The following is a 15785-nucleotide window of genomic DNA, read 5'->3' on the forward strand; positions in this document are numbered from 1 at the left end:
TAAATATTTATATTCAAATCGAGATTCCTTTCTAGAATCTTCATTCATTATCTTTATCTCTGTGCCTCTCTCTTGATATCTCTTTCTGAGATTATCCTTATTCACGAGTTAAGAATAAAGATTTAAAGATAAAAGCATAAGGCGAATGGACGGTCGTTTAAGAGTCTAGAAGATTAAGGAGATAATTATGAGATTTCCTTGCCATGGGAAAGGTCATGTACCGTGTTTGATGTGATTCCGAGTCATGCTACTCTCCTTTTGTTAATAAAAATATATTTTCACGATAAATATCGCGTTTCGATTTATCGGAAAGAGGGTTTAGTGGAATAATAAAAATGAAAAAACGTACAATATATATAGATAAAAAAAATTGTTTTAGTCTTATTCGTAAGTTATACAATTGATTTCGAAATGTTTACATTTACTTTTTATAAAGCATAGATTATTTTGTCAATTAGAATTTCATCTTCCTCGAATTATCAATCAGAATTATGGAATTTGTTTCGGATGTACATTTCTTAAAATGTGTTCTCATATTGCTACTTTGGGAAAAATTGAGACCACATTTGGAACATGAATAAGGTTTGGATCCAGTATGAGAGTTGAGGTGAGTCTTTAAATGGTGCTTCTTAGTGAAGGCCTTGGAACAGAGATTACATTGATAAGGCTTCAACCCAGAATGAAGCTTCGTGTGAAGCGTCATGTTCGATCTATCCGCAAAAGCCTTCTGACAGATGTGACATCGATAGGGTCGTTCGCCAGAATGGGTTCTGAGATGCTGTTTAAGAAGCATTTTCCGCGAGAAAGCTTTACCACATTGTTCGCAACTGTGTGGCTTTAAACCGGTGTGTATCTTAGCATGCATATTATAAGCTACTCGTTGATTGAAACTCTTGCCACATACGAGACAAGCGTATTCCTTACGATTACGATGGATCTTCATGTGCGAGCTAAGGTAACCACGATCGTTGAAGTATTTCCCGCATTCCGGGCAACTCGCTGCGAATTCCCGTGTACCTTCATGCATGCTACGATGGTACTTGTAATTGCGCAACTGCGAAAATTCTTTTCCACAGTCGGCACAACGAAATGGTTTCTCTTTTTTCGTTTCTTCTTTTTCGTTCCTTTGAAGATCTTTACGAGGATCATCGAGATTTTCTTTTTCAGATTTTCTCCCTGATGTCTTCTCTTCTCGAATCTCTTTGGATAGGTACGTCGTATCGATGGAATCGACGATACTTTCGAAAGAAGAATGTTGCTTGGTAGAATCGTCGTATTGAACACCATACGAAGTTACGCTGATTTTATCTTCTTTCAACTTGTCCGTTAGTTTATTGGTATTCTGCAATAGTCATTGATAAATACTAAATAAGGAATGAAGATGTAAATAAAGGATACTTACGAGACCATTCGTCAGATTCGATCGAACTTTTGGCGAATGATGAAGTTTGACGATTTGACGCCAAGGTGATGCCGTCACACAATTCGCTACGTGACGACGACGTCGATCGGTTTTCCACCATCTTTCCTCGGAGTAAACTATATCCTTGTTTATCCATGGGTAATCTACTTTGTTAGATGATTCCAATTTGTCTGAATATTTCAGTGACGTCAATTGTGTCTTCCAAGAGTCCTCTGTTCGAAATTTAAGCGATTCTAGAGGATGTTCAGTGACTCTACTTAAGTCCAAAGACATTTCATACGGTGGATGACTTGGGCCAACCTTGAAATCGAAGGTATACGATGTATTCTCTCGATCAAATGTATTGCAAACGATCGCAGCAGGCAGGGGTGGAAGACATATGTGTAAGACTGTAGCTGTTCGTAGAAATGCGTTCAATCTTGCTCGTGATACTTTCGTACTACCGGTATAGATAAAATCGAGGATTGCCGACAATTCCGTTGATTCGATCTCTGCTAATACGATGGTTATAGGTTCTCGATGATTCGACGATTTATTATCAGCCTCCAAAATTTTCTGTGGTGAATACAAAGAAATGTCTTTTTTTTTTCTTTTCTTTGGATAGTATTTGACAATTGAAATAATAACCAGGGCATCCAAAAATTTTAATGATCTCTGCCGATGCGAAAGTGCGAGAATTATGTAACGCGATTTAATGAAGTAACAAAAAGATTGACAAGAAAAAAAGAACGAACCTGTAGGTAAGGACTAGCAGCTGAAAGAACGAGTCGATGCGTCAAAAACCTTTCACCACCGAAGCAACAAAGAACGACGTCCGCGCATGTTCGGGATGGCGTTGCTCCTTTTAGAAAATTTTCTATATCCGGCGACGTTTTTCCATAAAGACATATAGTTTCTCCCATGATTTATTAATTTATTACAATTAATATATATATATATGTAATGTATGGTATATATAATGAAATTATATTGAAAAATATATATTATATTTTCTCAAAAGAATCAACTTCTTCTTTCTACGTTACAATCTTTAGTTTTCTGCATTTCTAATGACTCTATTGCACGTTGATTTCATTGATGATCTTTTATAGTAATGCTCTTACCGATCGATGATCGATTCTTATCTTCGATTCACTTTTAATACTTCTCAATGAAATAATATTCCATTATAGATAATATAATTAACACGATCAGCTGAGTTTTACTGTTATATTATATGATTTTATTATTTCCATTTTTTTTCTTTCTTTTTTTTCTTTTCACATATGTACGCTGTTTCACGGTACATGAACGATCGACGGTGATCGTATCGCACGATCGACGAACATTCGAAAGACTTCGACCGTCCGTGGAGACTATCTTTTCTCCATATGATCTTTTCTGAATGAAGCGAGAAGACGAGGTGTGACTTGTCTCCTACCATGCTTACCTTACCCTCTCCCATTCTCTTTACAACCCTTCCTAGTGGTAACTCCTGGCTTTGAAATAAAGAGCATTTTAAAAAATGACTTTCTCCAAAAAGAAAAAGAAGGAAAAGAAAAAAGAAAAAGAAAGAAAATTTTATACCTCCCATCAATTTTCTTCTCGTTAAATTTAATAGCATACATTTCAATTTTTATCTTCAAAATAGTATCGTATTTCGATCTTTTGTTTTTAACAATATAGAATCAATCGTTTGTTTATTTATAACCTCTTGTATATGTTGTAAGTGTAACCAAAGGACGAATTTTTAGGTCAAGACGGGGGAGTATTCTCAATTTAATATTTAAACATTTTTCGAAAGTAAAAAAAATTGAAACGAAATTATTATGGTTCTTAGCGGTATCGATGCTAAAATAAAAGCTTGGACGCCTCCGACATCTTACAAATTTCAAGATAACATCATCTCTTCGGATCATGCAACAAAGAAGGTGTTTATACCGTCTTATGAAAAGTACGTATGTATTCGTATCGTGTCCTCGAAATTATCCTACAATGTATTCCTTCCTAAGGATATACAGCATGCATATTTATGTATACTTATTTATAATTGTGTTGGGCAAGAACGAAGTGTGACACAACGCTCGAACGCTTATGCAAATTCATCTTGATGATCTTGATTTCAAAACCACGCCCGAAAGAAATATATAATTCGACGTATTACGTTTTCGTAGAGAGAGACGCCCGTGCATCGAGTTACTATTGTCGAATGAATATCAGCGAATTTGGTGGCAAGAAAAGAAAGTTTGGGAGAAGGCAGTTATTCCAAAGGCGAGCACGAATAAATTATTATTACGAATGGTATGAGTGTATGTTTTGTAAATTAATTTAATTGATATCATAGGGTTAAGTTCAAAATTAAATGTTTTTTAGACAATTAAAAAGAAGAAAAAAAAAGAATAATTATCCGCCTACCTTTCTGATGTTTAAATTGACAAAGAAACAGAAAAAGAGAGAAAATTTGGATTTAGATAAAAAAAATCGTGTACTCTTCAAAAATGTCATGGATAAAACTTATACGTGCAAATCTTTTGTATTGTTTTAAATAATCTATGTTGAATAAAATAATAAAAGATATCTGAAAGTTTTTTCGAAAAAAAAATTATATGAATTCACATTGATTGAAAGAGCAAATTGAAAAAATGAAAATTTTTGAAATGGTTATTACGTTGAAGCTTCATTGAAACGAATTCATTCGAAGACCTTGGATTAAATTAATCGTTTTATCCTCTTCCGATCCAGTTTTCCATTAATCCTAAAAATAAGTTTTACGATCTGTATCTACTGAAGTATATAACACGGATCAGAAACATATATAAATGGTTATGTCGTGAGATGGTAGAAATCAGTATCAGAAACACGTGTTTTTTTTGCATTCTATATATCTGTACTTAATCCGCTGTCGAGATCCCCACCTGCTGAACGATGTAAGGTTTCGGTAAGCTTCAGCGTGCTTTTACTGTACCAGTACAATTCATAAGTGTTGCCTCGTATGTTACTGTTTTAATACGTCCCCATGGAGCAATAAAATTTTTATAACAAGGTGCATCGAATAAAAAGAGTTTAAGTAATATTTCGTCATCGATAACGAATTCGTATCGTTGAGTGTAAAAATTGTTTAAAGTGACTGTAAGAATACATGCTGATTCGATAGTTCGGTGATAACTATTTTTTTCAGTTCTAATAGATTTAAAAAAAAAAACAAGTAAAAAAAAAAATCGCAAGATAAACAATCGCCAAAGAAGCGACGATCCCGAATGAATCCTGTTATGTTTTGACGAAACGCTTGCAGAACGTGAACTATGAATCCATCTGAATCACAGCAGGATCTTCTTAGCAATGAAGCCAGAGCACCCTCCGTACAATCGCTAAATCCACCGCCTGATTATGTTCTCGGACCCGTTGAAAAGCACTTTCTATTGAGTGCGGAAAGAGGTGATTGTGCAACTGTCAAAAGGTATAGAAAAATAATCAAATGTTCGTAATTACAATAATAAAAAAAAATCAATAATGAAAATCATATTAAATAGATTATTAGAAGAAAATAAGGATAATCCAGATATTTTGAATATAAATTGTGTGGATCCATTAAATCGATCAGCTTTAATAGCAGCCATCGAAAATGAAAATATTGAGCTTATTAAATTACTCCTGGAATTAGGAATACAAGTGAAGGTTATAATAATAAAAAATTAAATATCTTTTCGTACACTTTTAGCAATAATTATATTTTGCATTAATTACAGAAATTGAATTAAATTATAGGATGCACTTTTACACGCCATCAAAGAAGAATATGTGGAAGCCGTGGAGATTTTATTAGAATGGGAAGAAAAAATCCATGTTGTAGGCCAACCTTACGTAAGTTCAAGAACGAGTTAAATCAAATTTGTAACATATTTGAAATATAAATCAAGATTGATATTTTTTTTAGAGTTGGGAAGCCGTAGATAGATCTTCATCTAATTTCACTCCTGACATAACTCCGCTAGTATTGGCAGCACATAAAAATAATTATGAAATTCTGAAAATACTTTTGGATCGAGGAGCGACACTTCCTACACCTCACGATGCCAGGTCACTTTTTTTTAATGATAGATAAATCTTTACTATAAGATTTTTATATCTAATGTTTTTTTTTAATGTGATTGCTCTACGACTTTCTAGATGTGGCTGCGACGAGTGCGTTATTTCGAGCGAAGAAGACTCCCTTCGGCATTCACAATCTCGTATAAACGCATACAAAGCCTTAACATCACCGTCTCTTATCGCTCTATCTTCGAGAGATCCTCTTTTAACGGCTTTTGAACTTTCATGGGAATTACGTCGTCTCAGTCGAATGGAACAAGAATTCCGATTTGAGTACAATGTAATTTTTTTTTCAACTATTCTGTTTTTCAATTCTGTTCGAATAAATTTGATTTGTCTAAATATTTTAATATATTTTCAGGAAATGCGAGAGCAAACACAACATTTTGCAACTGCATTATTGGATCATGCACGTACGTCATACGAATTAGAGATTATGCTTAACTATAATCCTACTGGAGATAATTGGGAACCCGGAGAACGACAAACGTTAGAGAGACTAAAATTAGCCATAAAATATAAGCAAAAGCAGGTAAATGTATACATAGAGTTTTTCCGGATCGATGTTTGAAATTTTTAGGGACGAAAGACATAAACATTAATATCAAATAAAATACCCAGATCCGAAAATACATCAATCAAAAGTTATTAGGCAAAACCACGTCAACCAAAATGGAATAAGAAAACATAATTGTTTATATTAGAGCATTATCTACTATCTTATTACATTATATTATACCAGGATAAGATATATACGTTTATGTAGATTATAAGATTATACGTAAGGTACTTTATCTGATATTGATGCTTGTGTCCTTCATCATTCCCGAAAATTTGAACATCATCTCAGAAGTAGCCCCTAAATATATTTTCTTTTATACATGCATGTTTCATACTTGCAAGGTGTTGCCTTCCATAAAGGACTCGTCCTTCCAGAGAATTCGTTTAATATATACTCACATACTTTGAATATTGTGCATTTTTTCCAAAAATGTTTCAAATAAATCTTATATTGATTAATTTTTTTTGCTCTTCAGTTCGTAGCTCATCCGAACGTACAACAATTATTAGCAGCTATTTGGTACGATGGTCTACCTGGTTTCAGAAGAAAAAGTATGATCGGTCAACTAATCGAAGTTGGAAAACTCGGTGCTATGTTTCCTGTGTATAGTACAATTTATATGATGTCTCCTACTTCACAAATGGGTTTGTTTATGAAAAAACCATTTGTTAAATTTATTTGTCACTCTTCATCTTACGCTTTTTTTCTCAGTAAGTAAATATTTTAATTCTCTTTTTATCGCGTACACGTTTTATAAGGAAAAAGTCAATATAAATTACAGTGTTACTCGGAATGGCATCTCAACGGATTGAATATTTGGCTATCGAATTATTTGGTAATGTATGGATGCGAGAAATACTTGCTGGATGGAAGAGACGAGAGCGAGGTTGCATTCCGGGTTTTGTTGAATCTGGCGTTATTATCTACGTAATAAGTAAATCAATTTTATTTTGATTTGAAAAAAAGAAAATATCAGGAAAAATGGTGATTTATATAATGAAGATACATAATTTATAGGAATACATTTGGCAATAAGCACAAATTAAATGTTACTTTTATAAATACCGTAGGTTTAGTGATCGGAGAAATAAGATCATTATGGTCGGACGGATTAATCGAGTATGTATCAGATTTATGGAATATAGTGGACTTTATACAAAATACGTTCTACGTTATATGGATAGGTATGAGAATGACTGCTTGGTTTATAGTACAGGTACAGTTTTGATTATGCTCTACTGTTTTTTTTTTTATTCATTTCGAACTTGGTCTCTGTACTTGGATATTATTTTTTTGATTTACATAGAGGGAATATTGGAGTGGAGAGGATCCTTGGTATCCAAGGGATAAATGGCATGCCTTCGATCCTATGCTTCTCTCGGAAGGAGCCTTTGCCGCTGGAATGATATTTAGGTAAATTTTTTTATTAACTCTCATAATAAATATTTCTCAAAATTGTACAAATTTCCCTATATAATTTTTTTACATCTATATATTTCAGTTTCTTGAAACTCGTTCACATATTCAGTGTAAATCCACATCTTGGACCTTTACAGATTTCTTTAGGTAGAATGATAATAGATATTATTAAATTTTTCTTTATTTATACTCTCGTTCTATTCGCTTTTGGCTGTGGTATGAATCAGTTAATGTGGTATTATGCTGACTTGGAAAAGATGAAATGTTATCATATGCCTAACGGATTGCCGGATTTTGATAATCAAGAAAAAGCTTGCTCGATATGGCGAAGATTTGCTAAGTATAAAAAAGATATCTTTAATCCTTCGAATAAAATCAAATATGATTTACTAAACGTATTTATTTATTTTCTTTTTAGCCTTTTTGAAACCTCACAGTCACTATTTTGGGCAAGTTTTGGTATGGTAGATTTGATGTCTTTCGATCTAACCGGAATAAAAAGTTTTACAAGATTCTGGGCTCTACTTATGTTTGGATCGTATTCGGTCATCAACGTTATTGTATTACTCAATATGTTAATTGCTATGATGTCTAATTCCTATCAGATCATTTCGGTATTGTTATAAAACAATAAAAGTGTTACCATTCCTAATAAAGAAGGAAACAGGAGGAGAAAATGAACGCAATTTTGTTATTTTTAGGAAAGAGCTGATACAGAGTGGAAATTTGCACGAAGTCATCTTTGGATGAGTTACTTTGAAGATGGTGACACTGTGCCACCACCGTTTAACATGGTTCCAACGAGTAAAACTTTTGACAAGATTCTTAAATGTGGCAAAACTTCACGACCTACACGGTCTTTGATCGTAAGCATATTTATTCTTTTGCACTTTATTTTATTCTCGTCATTTATATTATTTTTAAAGGACACGTTTTTGTTAATTATAAACTCGTATTTTAGAAAAAATCACGAGAGAAAGCAATGATCAGGCATGACACCGTAATGCGATTACTTATTCGTCGTTACGTGACAGCGGAACAAAGAAAACGTGATGAATTTGGTATTACGGAAGACGATGTCATGGAAATTCGACAAGACATTTCGACATTACGATATGAATTAATCGACATTCTCCGTCAGAATGGAATGCGAACGCCGACTCTTGATAAACAGGACGCTGCATGTTGGTAGCAATTAGTATACAATGTTTTATTAAAAATCACTACTATTTAAAATTTTAATTTAAAGTTAAAATTTAAACTTATTAGTTAAATTTTAAACTTATTTATACAGAATGTGGAATTTAAATGAGAACACCTAAATATCTTCCTTATTTCTTTTATGGAAGAAGTCCTTAATCCTAGTACCTTGAAATCATTTCAAAAAAATAAGTTTGGAAAACAAATTATCTTATCGCTACATGTGCCCTATTAAATAGTATAATCTTGTCCTAAGGACTTCTTCCATAAAACCATAGATAACGAAAATATTTAGGTATTCAAACTTAAATGCCCCACCACATATACTTAGGTATATAAACTAATGTATATTTGTTCGTAGTATCTGGTAAAAAGGGTCGAGTAATGGAACGTCGCTTGCAAAAGGATTTCCAGATTGGTATAGTAGAAGGCATCGTGAATGCAGTTATACAAGCAAATGAAAAAGAACCGAAAGATGTGTTCAGTCAAATTGCTAAAGCGATCGGACGTAAAGGTAGCGGTAGTAAAAAGAAAGATTGGAATGCCGTTGTTCGACAGAACACGTTTGCTAAAGATCCAATAGGAAGTTCGAATGAGGCATTCGCAAAGCAAACGAGACGGAGTATTCGTAGAAGTATGCGGGGTCAAGCAAATTCCGATTTAGCGTCTCTTGATCCTAATCGTTTGCTCGAATATAATCCAAATCTATCCGAAGTGACGCCTACGACGAGAATCGCTTATGCCAAATTCATGATGAAACGAATTAAGCAGATTGATGAAGTTGAAGATACGGAAGGTCAGTCAATAATATATAGATACTCAATTTGTATGTACATTAAAACATTTGTTGAGTAAATCCAATTTTGTTGAGGGTAATAAAAATGAAAATGATGAAACAGGAACTGAAGCAGGAGAAGGAGAAGGAGCAGGAGAAGGAAAGAATGCAACTTCCTCTCAAAGATCAAGTGTGAAGGTAAAAATGTGCGAAGGTGAACGTCCAAAGTTAATTTTGTCAGAATCTCTGAAGAAAGGAATATTAAAATCAATGAGCGCTGGAAGTATCGATAAACAGGGTGATAAGTTAATACCAGATGGAAAGCCTGCAGAACTTAGAACTCCATCGCCAATACCTGAAGATCCGAGAGAGGATGATGTCAGCAAGATATCAGACGAGGCACAAACTTCAGCAAGTAAATCTGGCAAAGTTGATGAAGGTAAAGCAACCCAAGAGCCAGCCAAGGATCAAAATGTAGATGATGGAAAAAAGAAAGAAGAAGAAGAAAAGAAGAAAGAAGAGGAATCGAAAAAGAAGAAAGAGGAGGAAGAGAAAAAGAAGAAAGAGGAGGAAGAGAAAAAGAAGAAAGAGGAGGAAGAGAAAAAGAAGAAAGAGGAAGAGAAAAAGAAGAAAGAGGGAACAGATAAAGAAGTACCAAAGACTTCAAAGCAGCAAGAAGATAATGTTCCAGTGGCTACGACAAAATTACGTGGAAAGTCTAAAGCGACCGGTCAAATTATGGGCGGTTGGATTTAAACATTTTCTTAATTGATTTTCCAAGAAATTGATAACATAAACATACCGATATCTTTAACTTTCGAATGATTACTGATAGTCATATATTTTTCGAATTATCAATGACATTAATTCATACATATATGAATCTTTATAACAGGCACATTCAAAGCATATTTCATTTGTAGATAACATCCAAGTTCTTTTGGTAAAAACAGAGATGTGTTTACAACGTTCTTCTCTCTAACTTATTATATTAAATTACGCTTCTCGCGCTGTATTCACGTCACATTTCGATCATTTAGAGATATTGTAAGATTAAAAATTATATAAAACCTCTAACCATAATTAAATTTTTGAAATCATATTTATTGTATAACACATTGTGTACGTAATAACATTCATTTTTAACACTAAGAATTTCTATGAATTCTTCACAAAGACTTATTTATTACACCTTCTTGGATATTATGTCTAACTCTCTATTATACGGCAGTTAGAGGTGAAAGAGTAAACTTAAAGATAGATGATATGAACATTGTATTATATTGTAATCTGCAGTGCTATATCACTATATAATATATAAATATATATATATACATATATGTATATGTATATTATATATATGTATGTATATTACAATCTTAACGACTTTGTTTAAAACGTAGATTTGTACAGTATGAAATCTTAGTAATATTTCTGCTTTATTATCACTAAAATATATTGCCCATCTTGTCTATTCAAAATACATTTTATCTATTACATTACATTATACATACTCTGATATATCAACAAATATATTACACCACAGTAACTTATTGCGAGCTAGAATACATATAGGAATATTACATAAATACATACATACATGTACATAAGTTGTACATACATATAAATATTAAATCATTAAAAATCATTCTTCATACTTCAAATAATATTTGCATCAAATACAATTTAATATTTATATATAGCATACGTTTAGGAATATTGAAAGATAACCCTATTCAAATTAGTCATTTACTAAATCGTAATAATAATAAATTTTATCATTGAACGATTAATTTTTCAATTTTCTGTTCACACCTTTAAATAAACTAATATTTTATATATAGAAAATTTGTCATCATCTGTTCTATTTTCGTTTCTACATATGTCTATAGAACAAACATTACATGATTTTGTTGCCATATAGAATACAAAATATCTGACACATTTCTTTTTAGAAAATTCTTTTTAAAATGTACAGACTCATTGTAACATTTAGAGTTGTGATGTAGTGTTTTTCATTATTATGTTATGAAGGGATTACACACAGAGTGTAAGGCAAGTATAATCAATTGTCTAATATATGGTACTATATCAATTGATATTGGTCCGAAGAAATGGTATGCGAATATACATAATTATAGAGATCTTGTCATGAAAGAACATGACTTTATAGTATCAATAACTGAATAATAAGCATTTTGTTTTCATAAAAATATATACAACAACTTTACTAGGAGAAAGTATGTGCAAAGTTTATATACTTTTTAAAAGGATAAAAAAATGTTTACTGTTATTAAACTAAGAATTGTTCGTACTAAGCTCATAAAGAGTAACATTATTCATTAAGAGAAATATTTGCTATTATTATAACAATGAACATATCTAACGGTTTTATATCAACGATTTTTAGATTACACATGCATAAACGTGCATGCAAGTATAACAATAGATGCATTAGTTACATCGATTTAGTGGATAAAAGTATTTCCAAATACATTTACTAATATACTGATATTCTCAAATACATCTTTCATTATATGTGTGATATAGTATTATATCTAAAGTGACACTGTATATATAGTGAGTGAGTTGTTGAAGATAAATTCATGCCTATATTATTGGCAGTGATAGATTAATAGTATTATAGAATAGAGAAAAAAACTTTACCACATATAAAGTAATATCTCTAATTATAAAGATATACTCTACATCTATCAATTTAATATTTTTATACTTCTAAAATTCATTGCCACCTATTCTTCTATGTCATTTTAAAAGATAACTTTGTTTTATTTTCTGATTTTACCAACAGGCTTTGTACTATCAACAGTATTGTAATTATTTTTTGAATCTACTGCACTTAAAGCTATTCCTAATTGAGCTGTGTAATATGTCAACATGATAGACACCTGAAAGCAAAGTAAAATTGTTGGATTATTTAACTAATGTAAATTGAGTTAATGTTTAAACATACCTGAGAGTACGGTAATGGATTACGAAAATAATGGATACCAAGTAGTGTATCAGATATTAGAAAGCATATACTGCCAACACAGCTGCATAATTTTGTCCATGTCCATAATTCCTAATAAACAAAAATACAAATATATACTTTAACACAGATACTATGATAGTAAAATATGAATTAACTTAGATTTATTTGAAAGATCTGATTTTTTGAAATTATGAAATTATAAACTGTAGGAAGACTATTTTTATGATTACCAGTGATAAAGAAGAAATACTTTGAACATATATTCTATTAATACATACATGTACATTTGACTCAATTGAAGTGACCCTAACTCTTCACTTAATGAAAAGTAACAAGATAATGGATTACTAGATTTATTGCAATGAATTCTATATAGATAGTTGAAAAAATTGCTTCTACATTGGAAAATCATAAAAATTAAAATATTCGTTTAGAAAGATCTGAAAAACAACAATAAATTATAACTGCAGATAATAGCATATAGAGATAAGATACAATAGGGGCATATATAAACAACAAAGATAATTGTCCACTTGGAGATAAATAGAATAGAACTCTATAGAATAATTTCAACTAAATCAATAATTCTTTAAATTTTAAAATAATTATTATTTATTATGAGAAATGAAATAATTTATACTAACCCCAAAAAATTGTACTCGTGAGATGGCTCTCCATGCCATTGTAGTTAATAACACTGTATAAATCGGAACACCTATGACTAGAATACCACTTAGACCAGGCATTAAAAGACATATGACTGAAACATAGGACTTTTGTTATTCCATGTTATGCTAATAGCATAAATATCAAGATATTTTTTACCTAGGGAACATAATGTGTACATTATAGCACCAAGTACCAAATTTATCGGTTTAAAACCAAATGCATAGATGTACATGATTTGAGCAATAGCAAACATGCACATTCCTGCAATGAAACAATTTGGCCATACTAGCAAAGCATCTCCTATACAACTGAAGACTAAACCTGTTAAAATACGTCTAGAAAAGGTATACCTGTAAATTATAAAAATATGTATACATATATTTATACAAATGCTTATATAATAAGTAATTATTTACTTACAATTGGATACAATTAATATAATTTTATAAAAAAAATGCAATATGAAATTATATCAAACTTACTCTTTGGATAAACTAATTCCATGTAACAAAACAAATATGATAAGACTTATTATTGGCAAACATTTGAAGCATGCTGTTAATAAAGACGGCTGCTCTGCTAATAGTACAAAATATACAGACACACTTTTAAAAAATGGAACTAATTTTGGGCCAACACTTTTTATCTGCAACATAAAGGATTCTATACTCGTACAATATTTATAATTAACAAAAACAATAATTTAGGACATATTTGATTCTTCCTAAAAGTATAAATAGTATAATTATATTTAATTGCAAACAGCAAATGAAAAAAGACAACTTTTAGTCTTTAGTAAACAAGATTAAATTTATCAAAATGATATAATGATATATGTTAAATAAAGTAGTATATGTGCAAGTATGATAACATAGAGACAAAGAAAATAACAAACAAAGGAAAAGAGAGACAGAAAGAAAGAGAGAAAGAGAAAGCAAACTTCTATTTATATTCTAAAAAAATAAATCACATTTATCACTGTAATAACTTTATTCAAACGTAAATATTGAATTTTAATTCCATAATCACAATAAACAAAAACGAATCATTTTTTCAAATTTCATTTTTCAAACCGACGTTTTTTTCTTTGTTATATTTCTGATTGATAACAATGAAAGAGAAAGACACAACTGAAGTTGCTTCTGCGTTATATTTCTGATATAAATATAGCGTAATGAAAACATTGATGGAATGAGAAAAATATTTTCATTATATTTACTAACCACTTGTGTTGGCGATGACATTTCGTAGGAACCAATTACTAATAATAATTATTAAAAGATTGTCAAATATGTTTTTGTATCAACGATATCCAAAGCATATGTCGTCTGCTAGCAGCGTATAAGACGCTTCCCAGCGCGCTATGCGAAGAACAATGTCGAACACAGACTATCAATTGATCGTATCCAGTACTGCCCAACATGACGATATTATCTAATGGTATTCATTGTGTCCTCTTCTAATCCTATTAAAGGCATTACGAACGTCACACTAATCAAATATATCGTCAAGATTAAACCGATACAACTCCATTATGGCACGTTCCATTGTGAATCGCCGGATGATACTGCGTTAATCCTATATATTTTTCTTATTTATGTTTTTAATATTCACTTCTTCCCCTCCTCTTTTTCTCTTCTACTTATCACACGGCAAACGTAGAATTCACGCGCAAAAAAGATAAAAATACAACGAATACCTAGAAATGAATAACAGAACGACAAAGAAATATCAATAATTTTTTATTCATAAAAATTTTTAATCCATGAAAGATCAAGATCTTCGATGATCTTTCCTATTATTACTATTCTAATGACGCAATATGTATAAAACATATTTAGGATTCTAATGATACACTTTGTACAAATAAGTATAGGAATCGATAGTCAATATACAAAACTTCTTTTTTTATAGAGATTTTACTAATTTTGATTTATCTGAAAAATATTAACGAAATATTTTTCAAGTTGAATTATGTAATTATTTCATTTTTATTGTAATATATATTAGAAATAAATACGCATTAAAATATTGTGCAAAATAATAATCCATAAATAACCTAATACTATTTATTAAGTTTACATTCGCATCTTAATTGTTTTTAAAAATTTTACTATATATTAGAAAATTATTCTAATTAAACATATATCCTTTAATAAAATATTTCTTTTGAACTTGTACTACATATAGAAACATAGGTGGCGCTTATGTTGTCAATCTGTGGCGACCTCGTTGCGACTGTTACGCCTCCTCCGGCAAGACACATAACTAATACTTCTCGGCGTCACCACACACACACGTAAAAAACCAACCAAAATGAAAGACACAAAAAGGCCGAAAACAAGAGATGACGAAGACGTCGGGGACAAAAAAGAAATTATTCATTCATTCATTCATTCTTTGATTCTTCTCAAGACCATAGCCATAGCTTTAAGAGTGATAGTTCGATTAAACTACTGTGTACCTGACAAAGTTAAATAAATGTACCACAATTATTTTTTGATGTGCAAAGTTCCTTTCTACATAGTGGATTGTTCACTAAAAACACACAAATCCCTATTAAGCACAGAAACGACCGTCATTGAACTACTCTTATAAAAGTAAATTTTAACTGTTGTCTTCAAACTTCTCTCCAAATAAATTATAGCTACAAAATATTACAATCTTCAATAGA

The 15785-nt window shown here is 31.2% G+C and overlaps 3 protein-coding genes across 4 annotated transcripts; 1 reads left to right on the forward strand and 2 right to left on the reverse strand.

Moving 5' to 3' along the window:
• Nucleotides 1-415: 415 nt before the first annotated feature.
• LOC118450466 (uncharacterized) lies at nucleotides 416-2325 on the reverse strand. Its single transcript, XM_035886262.2, has 3 exons — nucleotides 2158-2325; nucleotides 1403-1978; nucleotides 416-1342 (listed from the first exon to the last, which is right to left on the reverse strand). Exons 1-3 carry the CDS (start codon nucleotides 2323-2325, stop codon nucleotides 455-457), a joined length of 1632 nt encoding a protein of 543 aa, XP_035742155.2. The 3' UTR covers nucleotides 416-454.
• Nucleotides 2326-4248: 1923 nt separating this feature from the next.
• trp (transient receptor potential) lies at nucleotides 4249-10519 on the forward strand. Of its 2 annotated transcripts, none has more exons than XM_085658507.1 (16): nucleotides 4249-4445; nucleotides 4581-4859; nucleotides 4933-5077; nucleotides 5168-5263; nucleotides 5337-5479; nucleotides 5570-5771; nucleotides 5853-6023; nucleotides 6529-6763; nucleotides 6835-6987; nucleotides 7124-7269; nucleotides 7360-7466; nucleotides 7555-8086; nucleotides 8174-8338; nucleotides 8434-8656; nucleotides 9034-9468; nucleotides 9572-10519. In XM_085658507.1, exons 2-16 carry the CDS (start codon nucleotides 4705-4707, stop codon nucleotides 10201-10203), a joined length of 3540 nt encoding a protein of 1179 aa, XP_085514633.1. In that variant the 5' UTR covers nucleotides 4249-4445; nucleotides 4581-4704; the 3' UTR covers nucleotides 10204-10519. The 2 variants fall into 2 exon arrangements, with proteins under 2 accessions (XP_085514633.1, XP_085514636.1); XM_085658510.1 differs by having other exon boundaries at nucleotides 4360-4859; nucleotides 7555-7812; nucleotides 7891-8086; nucleotides 9572-10514.
• A 553-nt stretch (nucleotides 10520-11072) lies between these two features.
• Nucleotides 11073-14802, reverse strand: LOC118450468 (lysoplasmalogenase TMEM86A). The gene is made up of 6 exons (XM_035886264.2): nucleotides 14335-14802; nucleotides 13594-13757; nucleotides 13268-13461; nucleotides 13087-13202; nucleotides 12422-12532; nucleotides 11073-12356 (listed from the first exon to the last, which is right to left on the reverse strand). Exons 1-6 carry the CDS (start codon nucleotides 14353-14355, stop codon nucleotides 12237-12239), a joined length of 726 nt encoding a protein of 241 aa, XP_035742157.1. The 5' UTR covers nucleotides 14356-14802; the 3' UTR covers nucleotides 11073-12236.
• Between the last annotated feature and the right edge of the window lie 983 nt (nucleotides 14803-15785).

The sequence above is a fragment of the Vespa mandarinia genome, chromosome 1, assembly GCF_050613455.1.
Source record: "Vespa mandarinia isolate Hongniang chromosome 1, ASM5061345v1, whole genome shotgun sequence".
Classification (NCBI taxonomy): Eukaryota; Metazoa; Arthropoda; class Insecta; order Hymenoptera; family Vespidae; genus Vespa; species Vespa mandarinia.

Coding starts and splice junctions, on each gene's coding strand:
- trp (XM_085658507.1), top strand. CDS start 4,705: ATGAATCCATCTGAATCACAGCAGGATCTTCTTAGCAATGAAGCCAGA. Junction 4,860..4,932: donor GATTGTGCAACTGTCAAAAG/GTATAGAAAAAT, acceptor CATATTAAATAG/ATTATTAGAAGAAAATAAGG. Junction 6,764..6,834: donor ATCTTACGCTTTTTTTCTCA/GTAAGTAAATAT, acceptor TATAAATTACAG/TGTTACTCGGAATGGCATCT.
- LOC118450468 (XM_035886264.2), bottom strand. CDS start 14,355: ATGTCATCGCCAACACAAGTG. Junction 12,533..13,086: donor CACGAGTACAATTTTTTGGG/GTTAGTATAAAT, acceptor TTTGTTTATTAG/GAATTATGGACATGGACAAA. Junction 12,357..12,421: donor ATCCATTACCGTACTCTCAG/GTATGTTTAAAC, acceptor CTTTGCTTTCAG/GTGTCTATCATGTTGACATA.
- LOC118450466 (XM_035886262.2), bottom strand. CDS start 2,325: ATGGGAGAAACTATATGTCTTTATGGAAAAACGTCGCCGGATATAGAA. Junction 1,979..2,157: donor CTGCTAGTCCTTACCTACAG/GTTCGTTCTTTT, acceptor TATTCACCACAG/AAAATTTTGGAGGCTGATAA. Junction 1,343..1,402: donor CGAATCTGACGAATGGTCTC/GTAAGTATCCTT, acceptor TGACTATTGCAG/AATACCAATAAACTAACGGA.